A 22,737-nucleotide genomic window follows, 5' to 3' on the forward strand; every position below is an offset into this window, starting at 1 on the left:
AGTGAACCCTCAGGGTCCTCTTTGAGCTTTTGCATAACTGAGCTAACCATGATGCTGGTTTCAGTTGTGGCTTGGTCTTGTGGCTTAGGTCATGGGTGGAATAGGTGGGGGAAGGGCGAGTCAAGAGGAACAGGGAGGTGGGTTGGTAGTTGGAGGAAAAGCAGATCTACTGGTCACCATGTCAGCATCTCTCTATGGCATGTTAGATGCTTGGGAGGGATTGCTTTTCAGATCTTGAGTGCACTCCTTCCTGAGCTATGTAGCATTAAATGACCTGTAGTGAATAAAGGAAGGGGGGTGCATTTAAGACATAAAACCATGTTCCTATGAGCAGGATACTGCTGCCTGGCATAAGTGGAAGTCATTTGGGAGAAGGTGGCAGAAGGTGCAGTGGTCTAATCTTTATAATTTGTGATAATTAATGCTTTTGAAGGCCATCATTTAGAAAGGAAGAACAAAATAATGTTTCTTTGAAAATTTATTTGAAGAAATGCAGTAGTCTTTTAGATGAAGTAGCTAGAATGGATCTGGTTCTGTTTTGGCAAAAACATGATGGGAAATGAGTGGAACGTCCTTTGGCTAGCTGGCATGTGGTTCTGGATCAGCTTGCCCTGTTCCAGCTAATCTGCAAAGTAAGGAACACTGTGCGCCCAGGATGATACTCTGAGTTATTTGTTATTGTGCTGTTCCCTGCCAGCCTTTGTGATTCTCTGTGCCCTTCCTCTGTGAAATATTCCTGCATTCTCACTTCATTGTCTGTTCTCTCCTTTCTTTCTTTGATCTTATTTTTTTTGCACTATTGTTACTGTCCAAATTTTTTCTTATTTTGTGCCCTAGGGTATACCGCTATTAATATTGTGCTAGTTGGAGGGCAGCTGCTTTTATATTTTGATCATTATTTAGAGAATTTGACTGTTAATGTGGAAGTTTTGGAGGTGCAGTGTTCAAATTTAGATTTCAGTTGTTAGGTGAAACCAATTTTTCTGCTGGTTATGTATTTACAAGATTTGCACTGAAAAGCAAAGCTTGGATTATATCCCAAAAGCAACCTAGAGGATGACAAGCATGCTTGTTATAATATAAAATCTGATTGTCTCAAGTTCACTGAGAGGGGATGGTGAGTGATTTAAAATAAACAGGAGCCATTTTGTTGTTAGTGTCTTTACTCTTAAGATTTTAGATTCTTGCACAACTTTGCAACCACAAATTGGCCACAGGAAAACACAATCCATTGTCCATGATCTCCATGCAGCATGACCGGGAAGGACATACCTTGAACCTGGACAGCCCAGAAATCCTGTCCCAAGCAGATGCAAAACAATCGAGAGGGTTCCTTGAGGCCTGGTACGCTTCATGAAAATCAATAAATAAACATGTCAATCTGGACCCCATGTATGAGCCCATATGATGCAAGGACCACCCAATGTGAGTCAAAAAACTAAACTGGTAGGATTTAATCAGGTCAATTCATCAGTCAGGTTAATTGGGTTAAATTGGGCTTAGAACCAGTTACAGCTGCAAACCAGAATGGGCTCTACACCCAAGGTCATCTGAATCAGCCAATCAAATCAAATCCATCAAAGTTTTCAGTTTCCACACCCATTATAAAGACTGATATTCAAACCAGCAACACATGTATTAAGCACTGATGATGTCACCTCAGCTCGTGATGAAACATTTGCAATCTGAATGCCAAGCTTGGCAAACACCTGAACAATATCTTACAGCTTACCTTGTGTAATTTCAACCACTTGCCTGCATAAAGTGCCGTGAAAAAGTATTTGCCCCCCTCCTGATTTATTTGCATATTTGTCACAGTTAAATGATTGAGATCAAACAAATTTTAATATTACAGAAAGATAACCCGAGTAAATACAAAATGCAGTTTTTAAATGATGATTTTATTTATTAAGGGAAAAAAAGCTGTCCAAACCTACCTGGCCGTATGTGAAAAAGTAATTGCCCCCTAAACCTAATAACTGGTTGTGCCACCCATGGTGGCAACAACTGCAGTCAAGCATTTGGGATAACTGGCAATGAGTCTTTCACATTACTGTGGAGGAATTTTGGCCCACTCTTCTTTGCAGAACTGTTTTAATTCAGCCACATTGGAGGGTTTTCGAGCATGAACGGCCTGTTTAAGGTCATGCCACAGCATCTCAATCGGATTTAAGTCCGGACTTTGACTAGGCCACTCCAAAACCTTAATTTTGTTTTTTTTTTTTTTTTGAGCCACTCAGAGGTGGACTAGCTGGTGTGTTTCGGATTATTGTCCTGCTGTATAGCCCAAGTGCGCTTGAGCTTGAGGTCACGAACTGATGGTCGGGCATTCTCCTTCAGGGTTTTCTGGTAGAGCGCAGAATTCATGATTCCATCAATTATGGCAAGTTGTTCAGCTCCTGAAGCTGCAAAGCAGCCCCAGACCATCACACTACCACCACCATGTTTGACTGTTGGTATAATGTTCTTTTTATGAAATGCTGTGTTAGTTTTACGCCAGATGTAACGGGACGCAGACCTTCCAAAAAGTTCAGCTTTTGTCTCATCAGTCCACAGAATATTTGCCCAAAAGTCTTGGGGATAATCAAGATGTTTTTTTGGCAAATGTGAGATGAGCCTTTGTGTTCTTTTTGGTCAGCAGTGGCTTTTGCCTTGGAACTCTCCCATGGATGCCATTTTTGCCCAGTCTCTTTCTTATTGTTGAATAATGAACACTGACCTTAACTGAGGCAAGTGAGGCCTGCAGTTCTTTAGATGTTGTTCTGGGTTCTTTTATAAGCTCCTGGATGAGTCGTCGTTGCGCTCTTGGAGTAATTTTGGTAGGCCGACCGTTCCTGGGAAGGTTCACCACTGTTCCAAGTTTTCTCCATTTGTGGATAATGGCTCTCACCATGGTTCGCTGGAGTCCCAAAGCCTTAGAAATGACTTTGTAACCCTTTCCAGACTGATACATGTCAATTACTTTGTTTCTCATCTGTTCTTGAATTTCTTTAGATCGCAGCATGATGTGTTACTTTTTGAGATGTGCTTCACTTTATCAGACAGGTTCTGTTTAAGTGATTTATTGATTCAACAGGTCTGGCAGTAATCAGGCCTGGGTGTGGCAAGTGAAGTTTAACTCAGCTTTCCAAAAAATGTGGTTAATCACAGTTCGTTCATAATTTAACGGGGGGTGAATTACTTTTTCGCATGGGGCCAGGTAGGTTTGTACAGCTTTTTTTCCCTTAATAAATGAAATCATCGTTTAAAAACTGCATTTTGTATTTACTCGGGTTATCTTTGTGTAATATTAAAGTCTGTTTGACGATCTCAATCATTTAACTGTGACAAATATGCAAAAAAAAGAAAAATCAGGGAGGGAGCAAATACTTTTTCATGGCACTGTATAAAGGTAACTGATTCAAAACAATACACCATGACAGTTAGTCAAACTATAGCCAGATGAGTTTAATATTAACTGCAGTTGTTAAAATGGTCTGCCAAGAATTTTCATACTACATATTGTTGCTAAGAAACAAACAGTATGCAAATTATGACCAAGTTGTTCGTGTGTCATGTCAGCAGTCCTTAAAATGGACTGTGACACAAATGAAATTTTCCGGCATGTGAGACCAGTCCAGAAACAAACGATTTATCTTCAAGACTGTAAGCATTACTGAGCTGTATAAGATGAGTAAATAAAGCAAAGCCTGTGGATGCAGGCCTGTGCTTTGTGTGACCATTTGCTCCCAAAAAACCTGCATCTGTGACCTCCTGTGTATACTGTTTTTTTTATTTGGACTGAGTTTAATTAATTTGTGTCATTTGAGAGGACTTCTGTTTTTTTTTTTAATAATTTGTGTTTAACGCTATTGAAAATGAACATTTTTGGTTTTACAGCTCAGTAAGACGACACAAATAACAGCTCAGCTGCGATGAAACCCACATGCACAGAGGGTTGCGAAACCCAGGACTAAGAACTGTCCCTTTAAACATAAGTACTATGACATTAAAAGTGTCCTGATAGGGCCTCCATACTAGTAAGTAAATTGGTAAACTGGCTAGTCAGCTGTGATAAAAGGCCCTAGTCTCTGTGGTCTTGGGTGATTGAGATGACTGAGGTCTTCTTCCCATTGGTGCTCACAGTTGTCGGCTGGTTACCCATGATGCTGTGTGTCACATCAGATGACTGGTGGTCTTCCTCAATTTGTATTTGGTTGTCAATGTAGAAACAGAATTAGAATCTGAATTCTGTGCATCACTTGATTTGTTTATTAATCCAGACACTATATTACAATTAATAAAAGCTTAATGCAGAAGTCCCTTATTTTGTTCATGCTTTAAATTAAATTATGTAAAAGCCTCAATTAAAACTGTAATGATTTAAAAATTTGTTGTAATACTTTACCCATCAAGCGTTTGTGCTGTGCAATCACTATGCTCCTTTGTCAGTCTTTGAAGCACAATCCATGAGGCAGGGTATACCATGAATAGGACACCAGTCCATCGCAGGAATTTCATATCTTTTATTAATTTGGAACAATAAAATAGTCAGTTTCAGTAGTTTTAAAGTAGACATACTATCTGCACAGCCTCCTATTCAATGTATATTACTGAGTGCTTGATCTCTATGTGCTGTATTTGGCCACTTTGTTGGGATTTATTATCTGTAATTAGTGGTATACCTTATAATAGTGACATACTTCATTTACATACTGTTAGATTTTTCCCATTTTTATAAAGTTTGTGCTGTTAATGCTGTGGAAGTGAATTGAATTAATCCAGTCCCGTGTAACTAATCTTTGGGTGCATTTCACTGACACCCAACAGCTGTGTGGGAAAACTTAGGTTGTAATGTCTCTGCAACAAACAAATTTTTAAAAACAGAAAATGTTAAGAAAATACAATTAAAAATAAACATTGAAATATTCATATCTTCCAAAATTCATAACTAAATAGTTTGTAACACAAGGACCGAATGTATTACATCTCATAGCAAAATTGAAGGCACATGCAGTGCACTGGTGGGAGGAGATAGCTGTCTAATTTCTGAGTTTGTCTTGGGGACACCTAGGATATAGGTAATTGGTTAAAACTAAATGGTCACTTCTGCTACAAAGCATCTTTTAATTATTTGTATTATAAATACGGGAGTGCAGTTTGCATAATGAAAACTTAATGCAAGTTGATTTGGGGATACACAATCAATCGAATTCCAAGTAATTTCGATGAAGATGCATGCCGAGGTATGAGCTGCTGAGTGTGCACCAAGTACTTGCTTCGATCAGTGGTTGTTTGGATGTAGTCTGGGGTTTTTTTCTGTTTGATGCTTACTGTACTTGAAGTACTATGCACTTAACCCCATTTTCCAGGACAATCAGTTTCAGACAGTGTGTGTGTGTGTGTGTGTGTGTGTGTGTGTATTATTGTTCTTATTTATTTTACTAAGATTAGCGTAACAGTGTTTCAAAGGAACACAACTGCTGTGTTACAGCACAACTGACATAGAGGATAAAGAGTCATTGGTTTCTAGGTCTTTACATGTGCAATATGCCTTCATTACCTGAAAAGGAATCAACGGTTGGATTTGTATATACTCAGCTCATGCTGAGAAGGTCATTTGGGAAGTTAAAGACTTCTGTTTTTGCTAACATTACCATGCAGAACCTTGAATGGACACCGCTCTTAAGTGAGGTAGCATCCTAAAATGTGCTGCTTCTGTAGGAAACACACTCCAGAAACCAAATGGATGAAGTGGAAGTTGAGTGGGGTTAAACCTAACAGACACGATCTGGCAACTCTAGGTTTCATCTGGTGTACTTTTCACAAATATTCCGCTTCTTGTAGTGTGTAGTTGTGTAGTGTCCTTCACTGGGAAATATAATTTGCCCAAAAAGAGGAAATATAAGTACATTGGAGATCGTATTTGTCGTAATGCGATTAAATTCTTTCAAACTTGTTGTATGGGCCAGAATTGTAATTGCACTGTAGTACTTTTTTCTACATAATTCACTTGGATACAATCAAGAAAAGGCTTCTTTTCCAGTCTCCTTCTGGAAATGTATAAAATAATTTGCAGCAAATGTGTAGAAATCTGCTCCAGAACAGGCTGCTAGCGAGGCGTTAAGGATGTCTTCCCAAGAAAGCTGGTTTGTAGTCATATTGGTTTATTTAAGGGGAACAACTGCCTGCAACCTGAACTGAGTTCTCATGGGTTAACTTGATCTAAAATAGGAGAGGAATAGTTTTCATCACAATGGGAAAAGGTTTTTCTGTGTTGTTTGCACTGTTGCATTTCTTCACTGTAGACTGCAGTACTTATCAGTGGCAGCTGGAATTAAGGCATAGTGTAAAAGTGGTAGTATGGATGTGTCTGCAGAATGCAAATTCTTGTCTTTAGTTTTGTCATTAGCCTGCGGCGTATCTATGCTGTACACACGTTCAGTCCAAGTGGGATCATTGAGGTCCACCACTGGCATTTGTGTTCTGCCTTGGGATTGAGAAGAGCATGAATTGTATTCATTAAATTTCACATCACAAAAGCTCAGATACATAGTTAAATTGGTATACAGTGTAATCCGTCTCTCTTTTGTTTTTATACAGCTAAACGTTCACTGATCTAAGAACAAAGCGAGCTCACTCAAAAGTAAGCAGGGAGTTTGGAGATGATATGCCAAAGAGCAAAGGTCATAAAAGTTTACTGGACCTCAGTCTGCTTGCTGTATTTTCTCTTTCCTTCCTTCCTGCCAGGAATACCGGTTACGTATATACATTTATGTCGCATTTTTCTCCCAAGACTAATGAGTAGGAAATTGCATGTTTTCTAAGTTGAGTTTTTGTTTGTTTTTTAGTTTAATTTCTATGAATACATTTTAATGAATTGTGAAAAAGTTCAAAAGCCTAAATCTTAGGACAGATTGAGTGTTTAGCTTTTATGAGTAGCACAGTAATGTGTATTTTTTCTTAGAGTGATAGTTAATGCTGCTATTTTTGGAGATTGTAACAAATTAGCATCAAGACAAAGTGGTAGATAAACTGATGTATAATGACAAGATACTGAAGTTGATAAACATACATTTAAAGTCTAAGAAACCCTGTCAGTATACATCTATTCCAATATGCTGTCATACCTAGAGAAACTATCAAAATGTCACAGTTTTAGTATCTTACCTCTGTGGCAATACTGCACTTGTAAGGAATTGAAATTAAATCGTATTTCAAGGTCAAGATGGTACAACACCACATTGTAATGTTGAAGACACACCGGGATAGTCATATTCTTTTTCACTGCATCAAGTAAAAATAAAACTTGTTTACTTATAGTTAAATATATCAACCTATTTCTTAAAAGACAATTTTTTTCCTAATTATAATGCATATTATTCACATTTTTTGTGGGTGTGTTTTAGTCATTTGTCATACTATAGCTGTTTTTTGATTAAACACTTTTTACACTAACATTTAGAATTTTTTACTGATTCAGTTGTTTCAGCTGTCCATCAAGCACTGTTAATCTTGGAGCCACAAAAGTTGGTGGCCAACTTCACCCATGTTAAAGGCCCACAACACAAGAGATCTGTAAGAGCCAGATGAATCCTCAAAAAGACCGAAGAATTCGCCAGCCGTTTTCCTGTCAGGTTTACTGACCTTTTTTCTAACCTTCATCCAGCACTCAGATGTGCTTAAACATAATACTTTGATCAATATAAAAAGACTTAAAAGTGCTGAACATCCTGTGTGAAAGCCACAGGGGTTTATATATGCCTATTACCAAATGCAGTGAAAACACCTATTTTGTATCTGATATGAATGAAATTAAAATACCCCCATGCTGTGTCAGTGGCCAAGACCATGGCTGGGGACCGCTATCCAGAGAGATGGTCATGCAGTGCTTTGCCCTGCAGTTTGTACTCACATCCTCAACAATAATGCCAAATATGACCTCGTAGCAGTCAGCTGATGGTAGGTCTCCTACTTATGCAGTGGCTAGGCACTAGGGCAATGATACCTTTGTTTTCGGCATCTTATGTGTTGATTCATTCTCCTCACAACTCAGCAGCCTACATTTTTATAAATGTTTAAATATTTCCATACTTATGGAGTAAGAATCCAAATTCATTGTTCTTACAAGTACTTACTACTTGCTAAAGTGCTTATGTATCAAAGAGCTGAGCAGGTTTTGAAAATATAGTGTGGAGAATGTAGTGATTAATTTACCACTGCATCTGCTGCAGAACTATAGTTAAGTTTTGGTCAAAATATCTGAATGAGTCTGTTCTTGAAACATTGGAAATCAGTTGAATTGATGTGTTTTTTTTTTTTTTTTTTTTTTTTTTTCTCCTCTTCTTCAGCCACCTTGACATCCTGAATGGGATGACTTACACTCATACGGACTGCAAACTTGATATGGTCAAGTTTAGTGCCTTTCTTATATATAAAACAATTCATACATTTTTTTTTTTTTTTTTTTTTTTAAACTTTTTGATTTTCTGCAGTGTTGTATCTGCAGGAACAAAATATGCAGGCTGAGCTGTATGTGAGTTTATGTGTTTAGGGGCTGTGTGTGTGTGTGTGTGTGTGTGTGTGTGTGTGTGTGTGAAGACATTTACGTTCTTGTTTCAGTATATATCTTGTAAAACTTGTAAATAACTACTTTAGCCAGCTGTTATATAATGTTGCTTATGCAAGTAGCTAATTTGTTTTAGTATTCAACTTATTGTGCTTTTGCTGTTTTCTTGCTTTGTATGTTGAGACCAGAAATCCACTCGTTATTCCCCCCACCCCAACTCCCTTCTTAGAATTGACATGTTTGCTTTGGAAAGGTGAGAATGCTCACATAAAAGTGAATTAGAGAAGTCGCCCAATGCCAAAGCAGCAGTCAGCCCTCCAACTCTCCGCTTGAGGGCGAGAGTGCAAATTAGAACTGTGATTGCACAATGTGGCAGCCTCTCTGACCACACTCCCATTTGTAAGTTGGTAGCTGAGGGGCGAGTGTCTAAATCAACTATGTTGTCTGGCCTTTGCACTGTTTGTTTCCCTGTTTGCCAGTTATTTCTGAGCTAAGTCATTTACTTCAGACTTTTGTGTGCTTGGCCCAATTACACCCATTTAGTAGATGACACATTATTAGCCTTACGAACGTACAACCTCACAGGCTCGTGACAGATTTCGGAGATCATGAATGGGCTTCAGATGATGCACTAATATTATTCTAACTTTGTCAAAGATCATAAATTTCCTCTATAACAGTGTAACTGGTGTTACCACTAGGATGTTGAACTGAAGTGATTCTATAAAGCTGGCATTAAGTGACTTGTCACTGAAAAAGAATGTGTTTAACTTGCTGACAATTTGAACACAAAAGTCTGAAGCTACTAAACTGTAAAGATAAAGGAAGACCCCCTTATTTCAAGAGATAATCTAAAACCTATAAGATGTGCTCAGCTGAATTCAATTTCTTGTAGCTGACTTGTTACTTTATCGTTTTCTTGTGGTAAATGCAGTTCAGCACGATTAATGACTCTTTCAAGATCAACTTGTAACATTTTATGAAACATTTTACCGCCTTTTGATGATGATTGTTATTAGTTGGCCAAAACCTTTGTCCAAGGTAACTTAGTGTTAGATAATTGGCTTCACAATTATTTACTCATTTATATAGCGGGGTATTCTTGTATTTATTTAAGGTAAGTACAGTATGTTTATCAGGAGTAGTACAGCAGGTGGAATTTTCAGTTTGTAAGGCAACAGCCCTAACCTTTGTCGGATCTAGAATTGACTGCAACATGTCTTAAGTTACACAGTTATTAACCATAATGTTCAAATTGATTTTGTGCTTAGGATTGAAACACAGGACACTTTATGAATTTGAGGAAAATTTTCTGCCCTCTCTTAGCACCATATAGCAACATATTTTTGAGCATTTGTAATGAAATAGACTTCTTTCCCTTCTTTCAAAGACACTTTCACTAGTGAACAAAACTGGAGAATAATTTAGGAAATTTTTACAAACTTACTGAACAGTAAGTACATGTAAACATCTGAAAGAAACATACAGTACGTTTATATTTATTCATTAAGCAGATACTTTTCTCCAAAGTGACATACATCTCGGAGAACAATGCAAAAACTGCGTTACATCAACAGAAGACAGACTTTGATGCGGACATGTTTTTTTTTTTTTTTTTTTTTTTTTTTTTTTGAGTATAGTCAATTTGTGATATAGTATAAACCAGTATATATTACACAAGGAGCTACATATACACTTTTCCTTTATTAAAAACATTAATCAAGCACAAGATTAGAGAAGTGAGTCAGAAGGATGTGCATTTTCAGACCCCTCTTAAATGTAGAGATATGTGAACAAAAATTTTTAAAAATTCTCAAAACTGTAATAAAAGAAGTTGAAAAACAGTGCGAAATTAAGAAGAAAAGCTTGTTCCTCATTGAGTCTGCCTCAAACACCTGAAAAAAGGTCCTTAATACCGGGGGCTTTCAGTCTGTATACCGAACATGGGTACAAATTTTCTAAAGCCGTTATACTGGCAATAACGATATATATAAACCAGGAGTCTGTATACCTCTATTGTCTGGTCTTTTCTGTGAAGAAAATGTTTGGAACTAGTTTGTGTAATAAACTAAGCGGTCCCAACTAATTCCAGGGGTCGTACTTTGGTGCGCATGGTTTTGTACATGGGTATCAACTCAGAATATTGAGCAGTACAAACTGTTGCCCTGACAAATGAAATCCTGGGGAAAAATGAGAAACTCAAGTCAAAATTTTAATGCTTCAGACAGGTTTGTTTGAATAGTTAATTCACATAACAAACGACAAGAGAAAAGAGGAAATTACAGCTTCAGTTTAGGGAGCAATGTGGATTGTATTGGCTCTGGATTTTATTTGGAATTGCTTGTTTTTCATTATTTATTCTTGTCTATTTAATTTAGTCTGTGGACAAAAGACAAATGTTGATATTCTCCTACATTTTGTGGTACACAGAATTATTTTGCCACTCTCAATGACAGAAGCGGGCCTTTAATTGTCACTGGTTTTCAAAGCATAGTATAGTGAATCTGTAAATATGTGTTTTTGTACAAAGGGAAATAGCTTGTCTCCAGGGGAAAAAACAATGAGTTTTCAAACAGATGAGTGAAACGGCACAACGAATATTGAAACTTTGCAGTAGGGCTGTAAACTCTTTGATTTATTAAACTCTTACTAAAGACTGAACTTAAAAAGATCATTAGCCACTTAGCCTCTGATCCCAATTATTTGTTGCATGCAGTTCAGGATTTATTTTATTTAATAGTTTAACATAAAATCAATTTTTAAGATAAAGAATCTCTGCTATAAACCTAATAGAGTATTCTAACAGTATTTTCGAAATATTATTGACCTTTATTTTACTGAAACTTTGTCCAAGATGACTTGCAGTGTTTGATAATGAACTCCCTCTCACACACACACACACACACACACACACACACACACACACACACAGGCAGAAGCCGCTGGTCCCAGAGCCCAACCTGGCAACACAGGGCATAAGGCTAGTGGGGGAGGGGACACACCCAGGACGGGATGCCAGTCCATCACAAGGCACCCTGCAGGACTCGAACCCCAGACCCACCAGAGAGCAGTACCTGGCCAAGCCAGCTGCGCCATCGCACCCCTTTGATAATGAACTTTAGCCCCCCCCCCCCCCCCGATGGCAAGCGACATGCAGTGCGTTAATCTCTCACGATGCTGGGCAGTGGTAGCGATCCACATCTACCAGTCTATCATGCAGAGGGTCACGCCCACACCTGCCACCGATCAGAGAGGACAGGTATAAAGGAACCGTGCCAGCACACCTGCTCGCACTACCTCGCCTTGAGCAACCGCATCTCCAGCGGGTGTCCGTGACTAGTGTTTTCCTTTGTCCCTCTTCCTTGTTCCTGCTTTCTCGCTACGGACCTTTGCTTGCTTCTTGACCATGTCTCTCATCTCGTCCTGTGGAATTCCGTCTGCAAATTGCCTGACCTTTGCCTGCCCCTTTTGTTGTCTTCAATAAAATGCACCTGCGTTTGGGTTCATCAGCGCTTCACCTTTGCCTCGTTCGCAATGACAAGAGGTGTGTATTACATCCATGTTTGGGTTTTCTGGAATGTACCCCCATCGTAAGTTGGAGACCACCTGTATACCGTTGGATGCAATATGGATAGAATGTTGAGTCAACCCACAGAAGGCTGCTGGACCAGACAACGTTCCTGGCAGAGTGTTCAGAGGATGTGCAGACCAGCTGGCATATATTCTCACTGACATCTTCAGCATCTCCCTGAGCAGCGCCGTGTTCCAACGTGCTTTAAGACCACCATCATTGTCCCCATGCTGAAGAAGTCTTCAGTGTCCTGCCTCAACAACTAGCATCCCGTCGCACTCGCACCCATCATCTTGAAGTGCTTCGAGAGTCTTGTCATGAGGCACATGAAGACCCTACTGGACCCCACGTAGTTTGCGCATCATCCCAAGTGCTCAGCAGACAACGCCATCTCCACCACCCTCCATCTGGCCCTTACATACCTGGACAAAAAGGCCACATACGTTCAAATGCTCTTCGTAGACTTCAGCATTCAATACAATCATTCCTTAGCACCTGGTTGGAAAGCTAAGCCTATTAGGCCTGAATACCTCCCTCTGCAACTGGATCCTAGACTTCCTGACTGAGAGACCTCAGTCAGTCCAGATTGGGAGCAGCATCTCCAAAACCACCACACTAAGTACTGGGTCCCCCCAGGGCTGTGTGCTCAGTCCACTGCTGTTCACTCTGCTGACTCACAACTGTGCAGCAATGCACAGCTCGAACCACATCATCAAGTTCGCTGATGACACGACCATGGTGGGTCTCATCAGCAAGAGTGACAAGTCAGCATATAGAGGAGGAGTTGCAGCAGCTAACGGACTGGTGCAGAGCCAACAGCCAAGACAAAAGAGATGGTTGTTGACTTTAGGAGAGCACGGAGCGACCGCTCTCTGCTGAACATTGACGGCTCCTCCGTGGAGATCGTCAAGAGCACCAAATTCCTTGGTGTTCACCTGGTGGAGAACCTCGTCTGGTCCCTCAACACCAGCTCCATAGCCAAGAAAGCCCAGCAGCGTCTCTACTTTCTGCAAAGGTTGAGAAAGGCCCATCTCCCACTCCCCATCCTCACCACATTCTACAGAGGTACTATCGAGAGCATTCTGAGCAGCTGCATTACTGCCTGGTTTGGAAATTGTACCATTCTGGATCGCAAGACGCTGCAACGGATAGTGAGGGCAGCTGAGAAGATCATCAGGGTCTCTCTTCCCTCCGTCACAGACATTTACACTGCACGCTGCATCCGCAAAGCCACCAGCATTGTGGGCGACCCCACGCACTCCTCACACAAACTCTTCACCATCCTGCCGTCTGGTAAAAGGTACCAAAGTATTCGGGCCTTCGTGGCCAGACTGTGTAACGGTTTCTTCCCCCAAGCCATCAGACTCCTCAGTACCCAGAGACTGGACTGACACTGAAACTTGCACAGTGGTCGGTGCTCAACTGTCCGTTATTGTGCCTGTTGTCCTGTTTTAGCAAACGTTGAAATGTCTAGTGCTGTTCACACAAGTCTTGCGCGAATGCACTTCACATTGGCTGTGTAGGTAACTGTTTTATCTAGCACCATGTTCCTGGAGGAACGTTTTTATTTCACTATGTACCGTACCAGCTGTATATAGTTGAAATGATGACAAAGCCTCTCTTGTCTTTAGTCACAGATGTGAACAACAGAAATATGAACCACTACACTGAGGCCTATGTTTAATAGTAGCAAGAGCTATGATTTGTTACCACTAATGCACAGATGTAGCACAATCTATCTCCAGAGCAGAGGGGCGCATAAATGATACTTTCTATTCCTATCAACTTGAGGTGCCCATCAATGCCCACATACCTCTTCTTGCAGATTAAAGAATTCTGATATAGGGTTTGAGCAGGCACTTGAGTTGCCTGCGGCTGTGCCCCAGTCATTTCAGTGCTATTAAAGCAGGATAAGCAACAAAATATTTGATACAAAATCACTTGCAGCCGTCTCGTGACTCCACTGCTCTTGCAACCTTCTCGGGAGAGCCTGAAAAAGAATAGACATGGTTAGGTTAATGGGCCGGGGGCAAAAGCAGAGTGAGCTGATCAGGCTGATGGTTCAGATTTCTTGGCAGTTTAAAAACATGACACAAATATGGAGGGGTGATGTTTCATGGCTACAGGTGATGATAGGTTGAGCCCTTTATCATGCATGGCACATCCGTGTTGCATCCATATTAGCGTATACTATGAACCAAGTTACAGCCCTGCGATTCGAGAACTGTAACTAGCTGTTTTTGCTCTCCATTGCTGCACCTGCTCTTATGTAAGCACTGTAAGCATGTTACAGGAGGCTGCTGGAGCTTCAGGCAGAGAGTCATCCAGGACAGGGGCTATGGATCAGTGTCTGTAGCAGGGAAGTATTAAAATGGTTAGTTGCCTCATTTCTGTGAAGTTGGGCCTGGATTGCATAAGCATGGGGGTTTGAAACCCTCCTTTTACGATAGAGCAAATCTGGGGTGGGGGCAGATGGCTCTGCTCAGAAGAGCAAAGCAGACTCCCTGCTGTCCTCTTCATCAAGGGAATCTCTACAAAGCCAGTTCAGTACAAAAAAAGCACTGCTGGCCTCAATATGTAAATGCTTTTGTTTCACTTGGTGCTGCTGCATTGTCTTTGCCAGTGCCTCAAGCTGCCCTTCTGGTTTACTTCCCCCTCTTTCATCTCAATCAAATGCTTATCCTTCTAAGTCAAGTCTCTTGTTTAATGATTTCATAATGAAATATTTCATAACATATTATTTACGTGAGAACAAACACCCTAATGTTGAATTGTGGGGATGAGTAGCTATTGAAAAGGTATAGTTATGAGTCTGATGAGGAGGAGGTGTTCAGCCATCCTCCACCCAGATCTGTGTAGCTTGCATCGCCGCTGTTGACCCCTCACCCTGTCACTTTGGGCTTCGGTTCCAGTCCCACACACCCACGGACCGTGCATCAGAGGGGACTCATCCACCTGACCTCACTGGGTACAGCTTGTGATGTGTTGTTTCTGAGTCATCTCCAGCCGTGGCGTCAGTGAATGCTGGCAGTCTGGACAGACACCGTCGGATGTGCTGCTGCGTGGTGCACGTTGTCGACACTTGCTTTCTCAATCAGAGTTATTTAAAAAAAAAAAAAAAAAAATTCTAAAAAGTTAACCAGCAGGCTACGAGAAGTAATGCACTATGAGGGTGCCTGTTTGTCTGGTTGTTGTGGTCTGACCCTGCTTGCTTTCTATATTTGGCAGCTGCAGTTATTCCAAAGGAGTTAAGAGTTGTCACCGTTGACCCTTCCCTAACGTGCTAGCTTGGGAGAGGCAGAGGCAGTTGTCCCTTGGACCTTAAAAGGACAGTAGAATAAGAATCATCATGAAAGGACAAAGACTGCTCTCTCAGACCAAACCTTGATAAGGGTGTGTGAATGTTTTCGTGTGGCCTTGGTCCCTTTTTTGATCCACTGTTTGTTTTTGACCTTTGGCATTTGTAGTGTTTTCCGTAACATTAAAAGATGGCTTTTGAAAGGGAATTAAAGTTTGTTAGTGATTTCCCCCCCCAAAAAAAAAAAAAAAACAAAAAAAACTTATGTAAAAGTATTGTTATAGATGACATTTCTAAAACTGTGTTAATGAAATCTGAGTCTTATTTACTGGAGTGGAAACACTGCTTCTTTACCAACCAAAAATTTTTTAATTTAAGAATGGTTGTTATACCTTTCATTGCTGCAGATGATTAGCTAATGATACAATGATAGCTAATGTTTTACTCTTAAGTCTCGCTGGTCACATGGTCATTGGTTCTCAACTTCATACAGAGCGAGAAGACATTAGATCCACGTGCAGGAAAGGCTGTAAGAAGCTGTACAGTTGATTTTAGAGATTTGCAACTTTTGACTGTCATCTGTGCAGGGAACCTAGGGCAGTGAGGATGTGCAGGTAATGCCCAAAGAGAACCCCGGGGCATCATGTCTGAAGAGGCGATCTCAGGGAGCGATCTGGAGCCCGACCTCAACAGCGAGGAGGACGAGGACTTGGAAGAGGAGGAGATGGAGGAAGATGATGATGAAAATGATGGGGATGATGAAGAGGAGCCTACTGGTGAGTACAGCTCTTACCTGGAGTCTGCAGGGATCTGCCTGGCTGCAGACAGGCTTCTTTGTTAGTTTGAAGAATACTTGTGCCAAGGACTCAACTCTATTTTTAGAGGTGATTCTGTTGGTGGTGTTGTCTTTGTTTGTTCGGTAACAATGTATTTTCTGTCCATATGTGGGCTTGATTGTGGGAAAAAAAGTTGTTTATGCAGGGATACAACAGCTTTAAGTAACAAAAATATACATTTATGAATCTTTGAATGAATTGGCAGTAATGCCATTGAGATCCCTTCAAGGCCCTTCTTTGGGCTGCTTCTCTACTTCTGTAAATGCTTCTTTGCATTCTGTAAATGGTAAATCCTCTGACCCTGCTTATTTAGCTGTGTAGAAGAGGGATGTAAAAGGGGACAGATGTTCATGAGCCTGTTATTCATGTGTGAGGGAAAGCAAGCAGGAGACCTTGGAACGAATGTCAGTGGGAGGAGAGGGCACTGTCTGATACTTCTGTTGAAGGTTTGGTAGACCTGTACAGGGGAAGGAGCTGGGAAGCACACACTGGAACCTGTTGCTATGTTCAGCCTTGCTGTCTGAACATGACAAAGTGCTCCCAGAGGTGTGCCTCATCCCCTTCATAAATTCAAACACTCATACTTCCCCGAGAAAGTATAGCATACACACATCTCTCTTCAGTTTGTTCAGGGTATGTTCACTAGGGAGGATACTGATATCAATACTGGGAACTAGGCTTTGACAAATGCAACAACTGATCCTATAGGGCAGGTGTTTGAGAGTGATGTGGGTTTAGTCACAGGGGACCTACAAGTAGCTTCTTCCTGTGCAGTTAGGATCATTTTACATTTACAACTTGGTACAGCTGTACATCAGTTTGTGAAGGTAATTCATTCCTTGAAAACTCTTTGCTGAGACAAAAATCTGTAAATCAAGCACTTTATTCCCTTTACAGTATGTTTTATGTGAGGGGGAAATACAACTGGTTGCTTAGTCTAAAAAGACAATTTTTATGAAATATGCTAAAATATTTTTAAAAAATCACAAAAAGACAAAAATTACTACACTTTTGTATTAGTGTTATAAGAAGCAGTAGTTAATTCATAATCAGTGTCCTTTGCAAAGCTGTTAGTACCTTAAGAGAAAACTTTGTTCGTGTGTGGAAAATGTATAAATCACTGTGATTATCAAAAGTGGAATTGATTTAGTGTTTGTATCATGAGAGATACCTGCAATGTGTTTTTTAGTCATGTTTTTTAAATAAAGCAAGATGTTGATACGTGGTTTGGAAGACTGAAATATATGGTTTTATTATTTTGTCCACATATTGTAGTGGTTCAAATTACTGTGTTTAGGAGTTGGTGAGGCTTTTTTTTTTTTTTTTTTTTTTTTTTTTTTGCTTCAGCTGACCATGTGTGGTAAACGTTACAAGAGACTTGGAGGAGACATTTGTGATGAGCCTTTTCACAAAGAGATAGCCCTGGGGCCTGTGGCAAGCTGCCATGTCTGGGAAGATCTTGCTTTGAAGCGCTGCCTGGTCTTGCCTGCCCACAGGGCACAGTCAGGCCTCCCTTGAATCCTCGCAGGTGCAGTGGAATGCAGCACGGCAGTTTCCCAAAGAATAGCCACATTTGATGTCTTCAAGATCCATTTTGACTCCCGGCTCCATGCTGAGCCCATTACCAGGTTAATGATGGAGAGCAGGAGAGAACGGAAAGTGAAAGACTGAGAAAGCACAGCACACGAGACCTGAAGAAAAGGAGGATCAAGTAAAGCCCGCATGAAAGACGAAGACATGGGGCACATCTTTTGGCTTCACTCCACCTACAGTATGTGAAATACATATGTCCAGCAGGAGAAAGAATACTAGTGTGATACATCAGAGTTTATTGGTGAATAATATGGCATACCCCTGTCTCGCTAAGTGTTCCAAAGCCACTACAAGGAAGGATAAGCAGCTGGTTGGCTGGTTTAAAAATATCAATGTGATTTTGACTCCTGCTGCAGCTGGGCTTTCACACTGTACACTGCAATTCTGGGTTCTGTGTCCAGGGTTCCCTTTAACCTGGAGGAGGTCTGGGCTCCTCTCTCCTCCCATACACACGTCCTCTGGTTGTGTAACGGCCTTTTGGGAGTACAGCCATTTTCCAGTGTTTCTAGGAGCTATAATTAATCCTTGTCTTTAATTTGTACATGCAACTCAGAAATGGGAGGGGAGAGCGCAATAAAATATAAAGAGAGAGAGAGACTGGATGGAGGATGGGGATGGTTGTCCATGGGGATGCTAGCGGCCCCCTCACTCAGATTGGCTCACGCTGCCACAGTCTTTTCAGGCCACGGTGACATTTACACCGCCGCTCTGCGGATGTCACTGTGACACACGTTACCTAACACAGTTATGAAAGCCTCACCACAGCTCCCCCACCCCTTCCCCAAGGCCCGCTTGCCTGCATAGCAAAAAACCATTTTGCTGCAGCACAGGTTCCGCCCTGGAGGCTAAGTCTCAACAGCATCTTTCTCCTCTCTAGGCCTTTGTCCCCAACCCTCTCTTAACTCAGCCGTCAAGCCCAACCCTCTCTTTGATCACCCTTTATGGCCTTTATCCCCACTTTCCTCTTCGATCAGCCTTTGTTCCCATCTTCATCTTTTCTCAGGCCTTTGTCTCCTCCTCACCTTTCCTTCAGCCTTAAGTCTTCATCCCAAGGTGACCAACCAAACATAAGTCTTCAAAATGTGAAACAGCAATTAAAATTAGGAACTTGTTCACGATATGACTAGCTGTAATTTCGGTCTGTGGTTGATTTAAGGGAATACGGTTGTATGCAATCTACACTGAATTTTTTGTGAGTTTGTGTAACACTGTGGCCCTTCATGGGGATCATCAGCCACAACACTCCCCTTCAGCCAAAGCACCTACATTCCATGCAGCTCATGTGTCACCATTCCTGCTTCTGTTCTGCCCTTCCAGTGGACTCCCTGCATTGTCCGATAAGTGATGGCAGAATTTAGGTCAGTAGATCGGAGGTTAGCTGCGATGAACAGCAGGCTTTTAGGAGAGAGATCCTGCATGTACGCAAACACACACCAGTCTATCAGCTGTTCACTTAAGCTGAAATGCAGACCCAGCTCTTTCTGTGCAAAGTTCATACTGTATGTTCGCACCATGTTTGTGTTGGTTTCCTGTGGTCCTTTTTTTTTTTTTTTTTTTGCACTTCAGAATCCTCATATTTCTTTCTCTTCCTTGTTCTCTCTGTGAGGAAAATCCACAGAAATTGCCCCACTCAGAAGTAAGCTTACACTGGAGACATATCACCAAAGCAACTGGTGCACCAGTAGATCATGAAAAACTTAAAATTCCTGGTAGAGGATGTAAGATTTTATTTCACAGTTACATAGATTTTTGTTGTATGTCCTTGAAATAGAAATGGAATAAGTGCAACAGAACAGGGGTGATCTCATCTTCTTGCTCAAGGTCCCCTTCCTTCCATCCTTTACGCAGCATCCTGGATGCTTGCGAGCCCACACCTTTGTGTAAGAAGCCCACCGCGTCACATTGTCAGCCTGTCACCAAGGTAACTGCAGGCTATACTCTCCAAGGCCTGGGTTCTTGTTTGCTTCTCTCTTCCCTTTCTTCTCGTTTTTTTGTGATGTGTTAATTTGTGCTTGTCTCTCTTAGGTTTACTGCTTTTTTTTTTTTTTTTTTTTTTTTGGTGGGCTGTTTTGACCTTAATTAAAACCATCGATATAAAAAAATGTACTTGTTGAGAGACAAACACATACTTTTTGAAATCGTCATTCTATATACACTCAATGGCCACTTTATTAGGTACACCCGTTCAACTGCTCATTAACGCAAATATCTGATCAGCCAATCACATGGCAGCATCTCAGTGCATTTATGCATGTAGACATGGTCAAAACGATCTGCTGAAGTTCAAACTGAGCATCAGAATGGGGAAGAAAGGTGATTTAAGTGGCTTTGAACATGGTATGGTTGTTGGTGCTAGATGGGCTGGTCTGAGTATTTCAGAAACTGCTGATCTACTGGGATTTTCACGCACAACCATCTGTAGGGTTTACAGAGAATGGTCAGAAAAAGAGAAAATATCCAGTGAGCGGCAGTTCTGTGGGCGAAAATGCCTTGTTGATGCCAGAGGTCAGAGGAGAATGGCCAGACTGATTCTAACTGATAGAAAGGCAACAGTAACTCAAATAACCACTCATTACAACCGAGGTATGCAGAAGAGCATCTGTGAATGCGCAACATGTCGAACCTTGAAGCAGATAGGCTACAGCAGCAGAAAACCGCACCAGGTGCCACTCCTGTCAGCTAAGAACAGGGAACTGAGGCTACAATTTGCACGCGCTCACCGAAATTGGACAATAGAAGATTGGAAAAACATTGCCTGGTCTGAGTCTTGATTTCTGCTGCGACATTCAGATGGTAGGGTCAGGATTTGGTGTAAACAACATGAAAGCATGGATCCATCTTGCTTTGTATCAACGGTTCAGGCTGGTGGTGGTGGTGGTGGTGTAATGCTGTGGGGTATTTTTTTCTTGGCACACTTTGGGCCCCTTAGTACCAATTGAGTATCGTTTAACCACCACAACCTACCTGAGTATTGTTGCTGAGCATGTCTATCCTTTTATGACCACAGTGTACCCATCTTCTGATGGCTACTTCCAGCAGGATAACGTGCCATATCACAAAGCTCAAATCATCTCAAACTGGTTTCTTGAACATGACAATGCGTTCACTATACTCAAATGGCCTCCACAGTCACCAGATCTCAATCTAATAGAGCACCTTTGGGATGTGGTGGAACGGGAGATTCCCATCATGGATGTGCAGCTGACAAATCCACAGCAACTGTGTTATGCTATCATGTCAGCATGGATCAAAATCTCTGAGGAATGTTTCCAGCACCTTGTTGAATCTGTGCCACAGAGAATTGAGGCAGTTCTGAAGGCAAAAGGGGGTCCAACCCGGTACTAGCAAGGTGTACCTAATAAAGTGATTGGTGAGTGTAGAAACCAGTTATGTTGCCAAATTGGGAAATTTAATGAAAGTATCACTTAATTCTGAAAAAGTGACTACTTATTGTTATTAATTCATGTTTGTGTTCATTCATAAGTATAACACTGGAACAGAACAGTGGAAGTCCAGCCACGCTCTACCCAAGTAAGGACTGAACTAAAAGCATGCAAACAGCCTTACTGCCAGTGAAGGAACAATGAGTAGCAGCATACCACAAACCATGGTTCACCTCAGCATGTAGAGCCAACTGTGTAATGAGAGGTCCCTGTAGACTGCATTTGAAAGGCTCTTCCGTAGCAACGGTACTTCGATGTGGTTTGTTCTTCCTTTAGTAAAAGGCTTGCTCGAGGCAAGTTTAGAGTTCTTGTGGCTTTACCCTGTTTATATTCTGTTACTCTGCACTTGGTTTGAATCTACACTATTGCTTCTGCAAATTTAAGTCCTTTATGTTAATAAAGGCAGCTGATTATTAGTTATTGCATGCGATGTTCATATGCACAGCTTTATACCTCGTTTACTGTAATATAAGCTCTGTTCACACAATGTTTTGTAATAGAGTATAGGCTGAATGTGGCGTATTCTGTGTGGAATCTTTTCCATGATTCTTTTTATTCCCCTAATACTTTTACTAAAACCAACTGACAGTATTTGACCCATTTAGACAGCAATGCATGATCGGTACCTGGCTTTTTTGTGCTGCAGCAGCACTGTGGCTCTTGAAAGTGCATATGTAGAAAGAATTAGCAGACACTTTCTTTGTGCATTTCTTCTGCATGTGGTCTTGCAGCTTTTTATGTTGTCTTCACTTATGCTGCAAGTTTTAGATTGAATTCTTTAAGCAGTTTACTACTAATGGAATACTTTAAGCAGTAAATGTTCTGTTTCTTTTGAGCATCAAACTAATTAATTCAGTGCCTCTTGTGCCTGCATGTGTAACTCGGCAGTATGTCCCTAAATGCAAGTTGATCCTCAAAATACACATCTCCAGGGTTGATCTGTGTAAGATAAGTTTTTTTTTTTTTTTTTTTTTTTTTTTTTTTTTTTTTTTTTCTCCCCCCTCTCTTCCCCCCCTCCCCTCCTCTCCCCTCTTGGTACTGCCAGACACCATCTCTTACAAGGTTTAGACGCTCAATTGTAGTGTGCCGTAATTCTTAACGGATTAGTTAATTTTAACATTTTACGTACTCACTCCCTTTTATTGATGGTTAAGCTCATGAGTAGTGTTATAAAGAGACTGATTTTGTAGAAGGGCAGCATTAGATGTCCCACTACTGGGAAATGAAACTGAAGGCAACAAAGAAGTTTTTGCTCTCAGTGTTTTCCATGCTGCAGTTCCACCTCCTGTAGTATCCTTCAGCAAGCTGCTTTGCTATGAACTGCTCCAGCAATATAAATCCACCTGTATAAATGAGTAAATCAGAGGTGTCCAACCTCTTCGTAGCCAAGGGCCACAATCAGTATTGTGGACTGGTTCAACTACCGTTTATGTAAAAATCAGTGATTT

At 41.0% G+C, this 22,737-nt stretch overlaps 1 protein-coding gene across 2 annotated transcripts in view; it reads left to right on the forward strand.

Moving 5' to 3' along the window:
• rad54l2 (RAD54 like 2) overlaps positions 1-22,737 on the forward strand; it is a 53,198-nt gene that overhangs the window by 2,725 nt on the left and 27,736 nt on the right. For both annotated transcript variants that reach the window (XM_018737776.2, XM_018737777.2), the window contains exon 2: positions 16,005-16,193. In XM_018737776.2, coding sequence (XP_018593292.1) covers positions 16,061-16,193 — 133 coding nt within the window. In that variant the 5' untranslated portion in view covers positions 16,005-16,060. The remainder of the gene's footprint in view (positions 1-16,004; positions 16,194-22,737) is intronic.

This window comes from Scleropages formosus, chromosome 2, assembly GCF_900964775.1.
Source record: "Scleropages formosus chromosome 2, fSclFor1.1, whole genome shotgun sequence".
Taxonomy (NCBI): Eukaryota; Metazoa; Chordata; class Actinopteri; order Osteoglossiformes; family Osteoglossidae; genus Scleropages; species Scleropages formosus.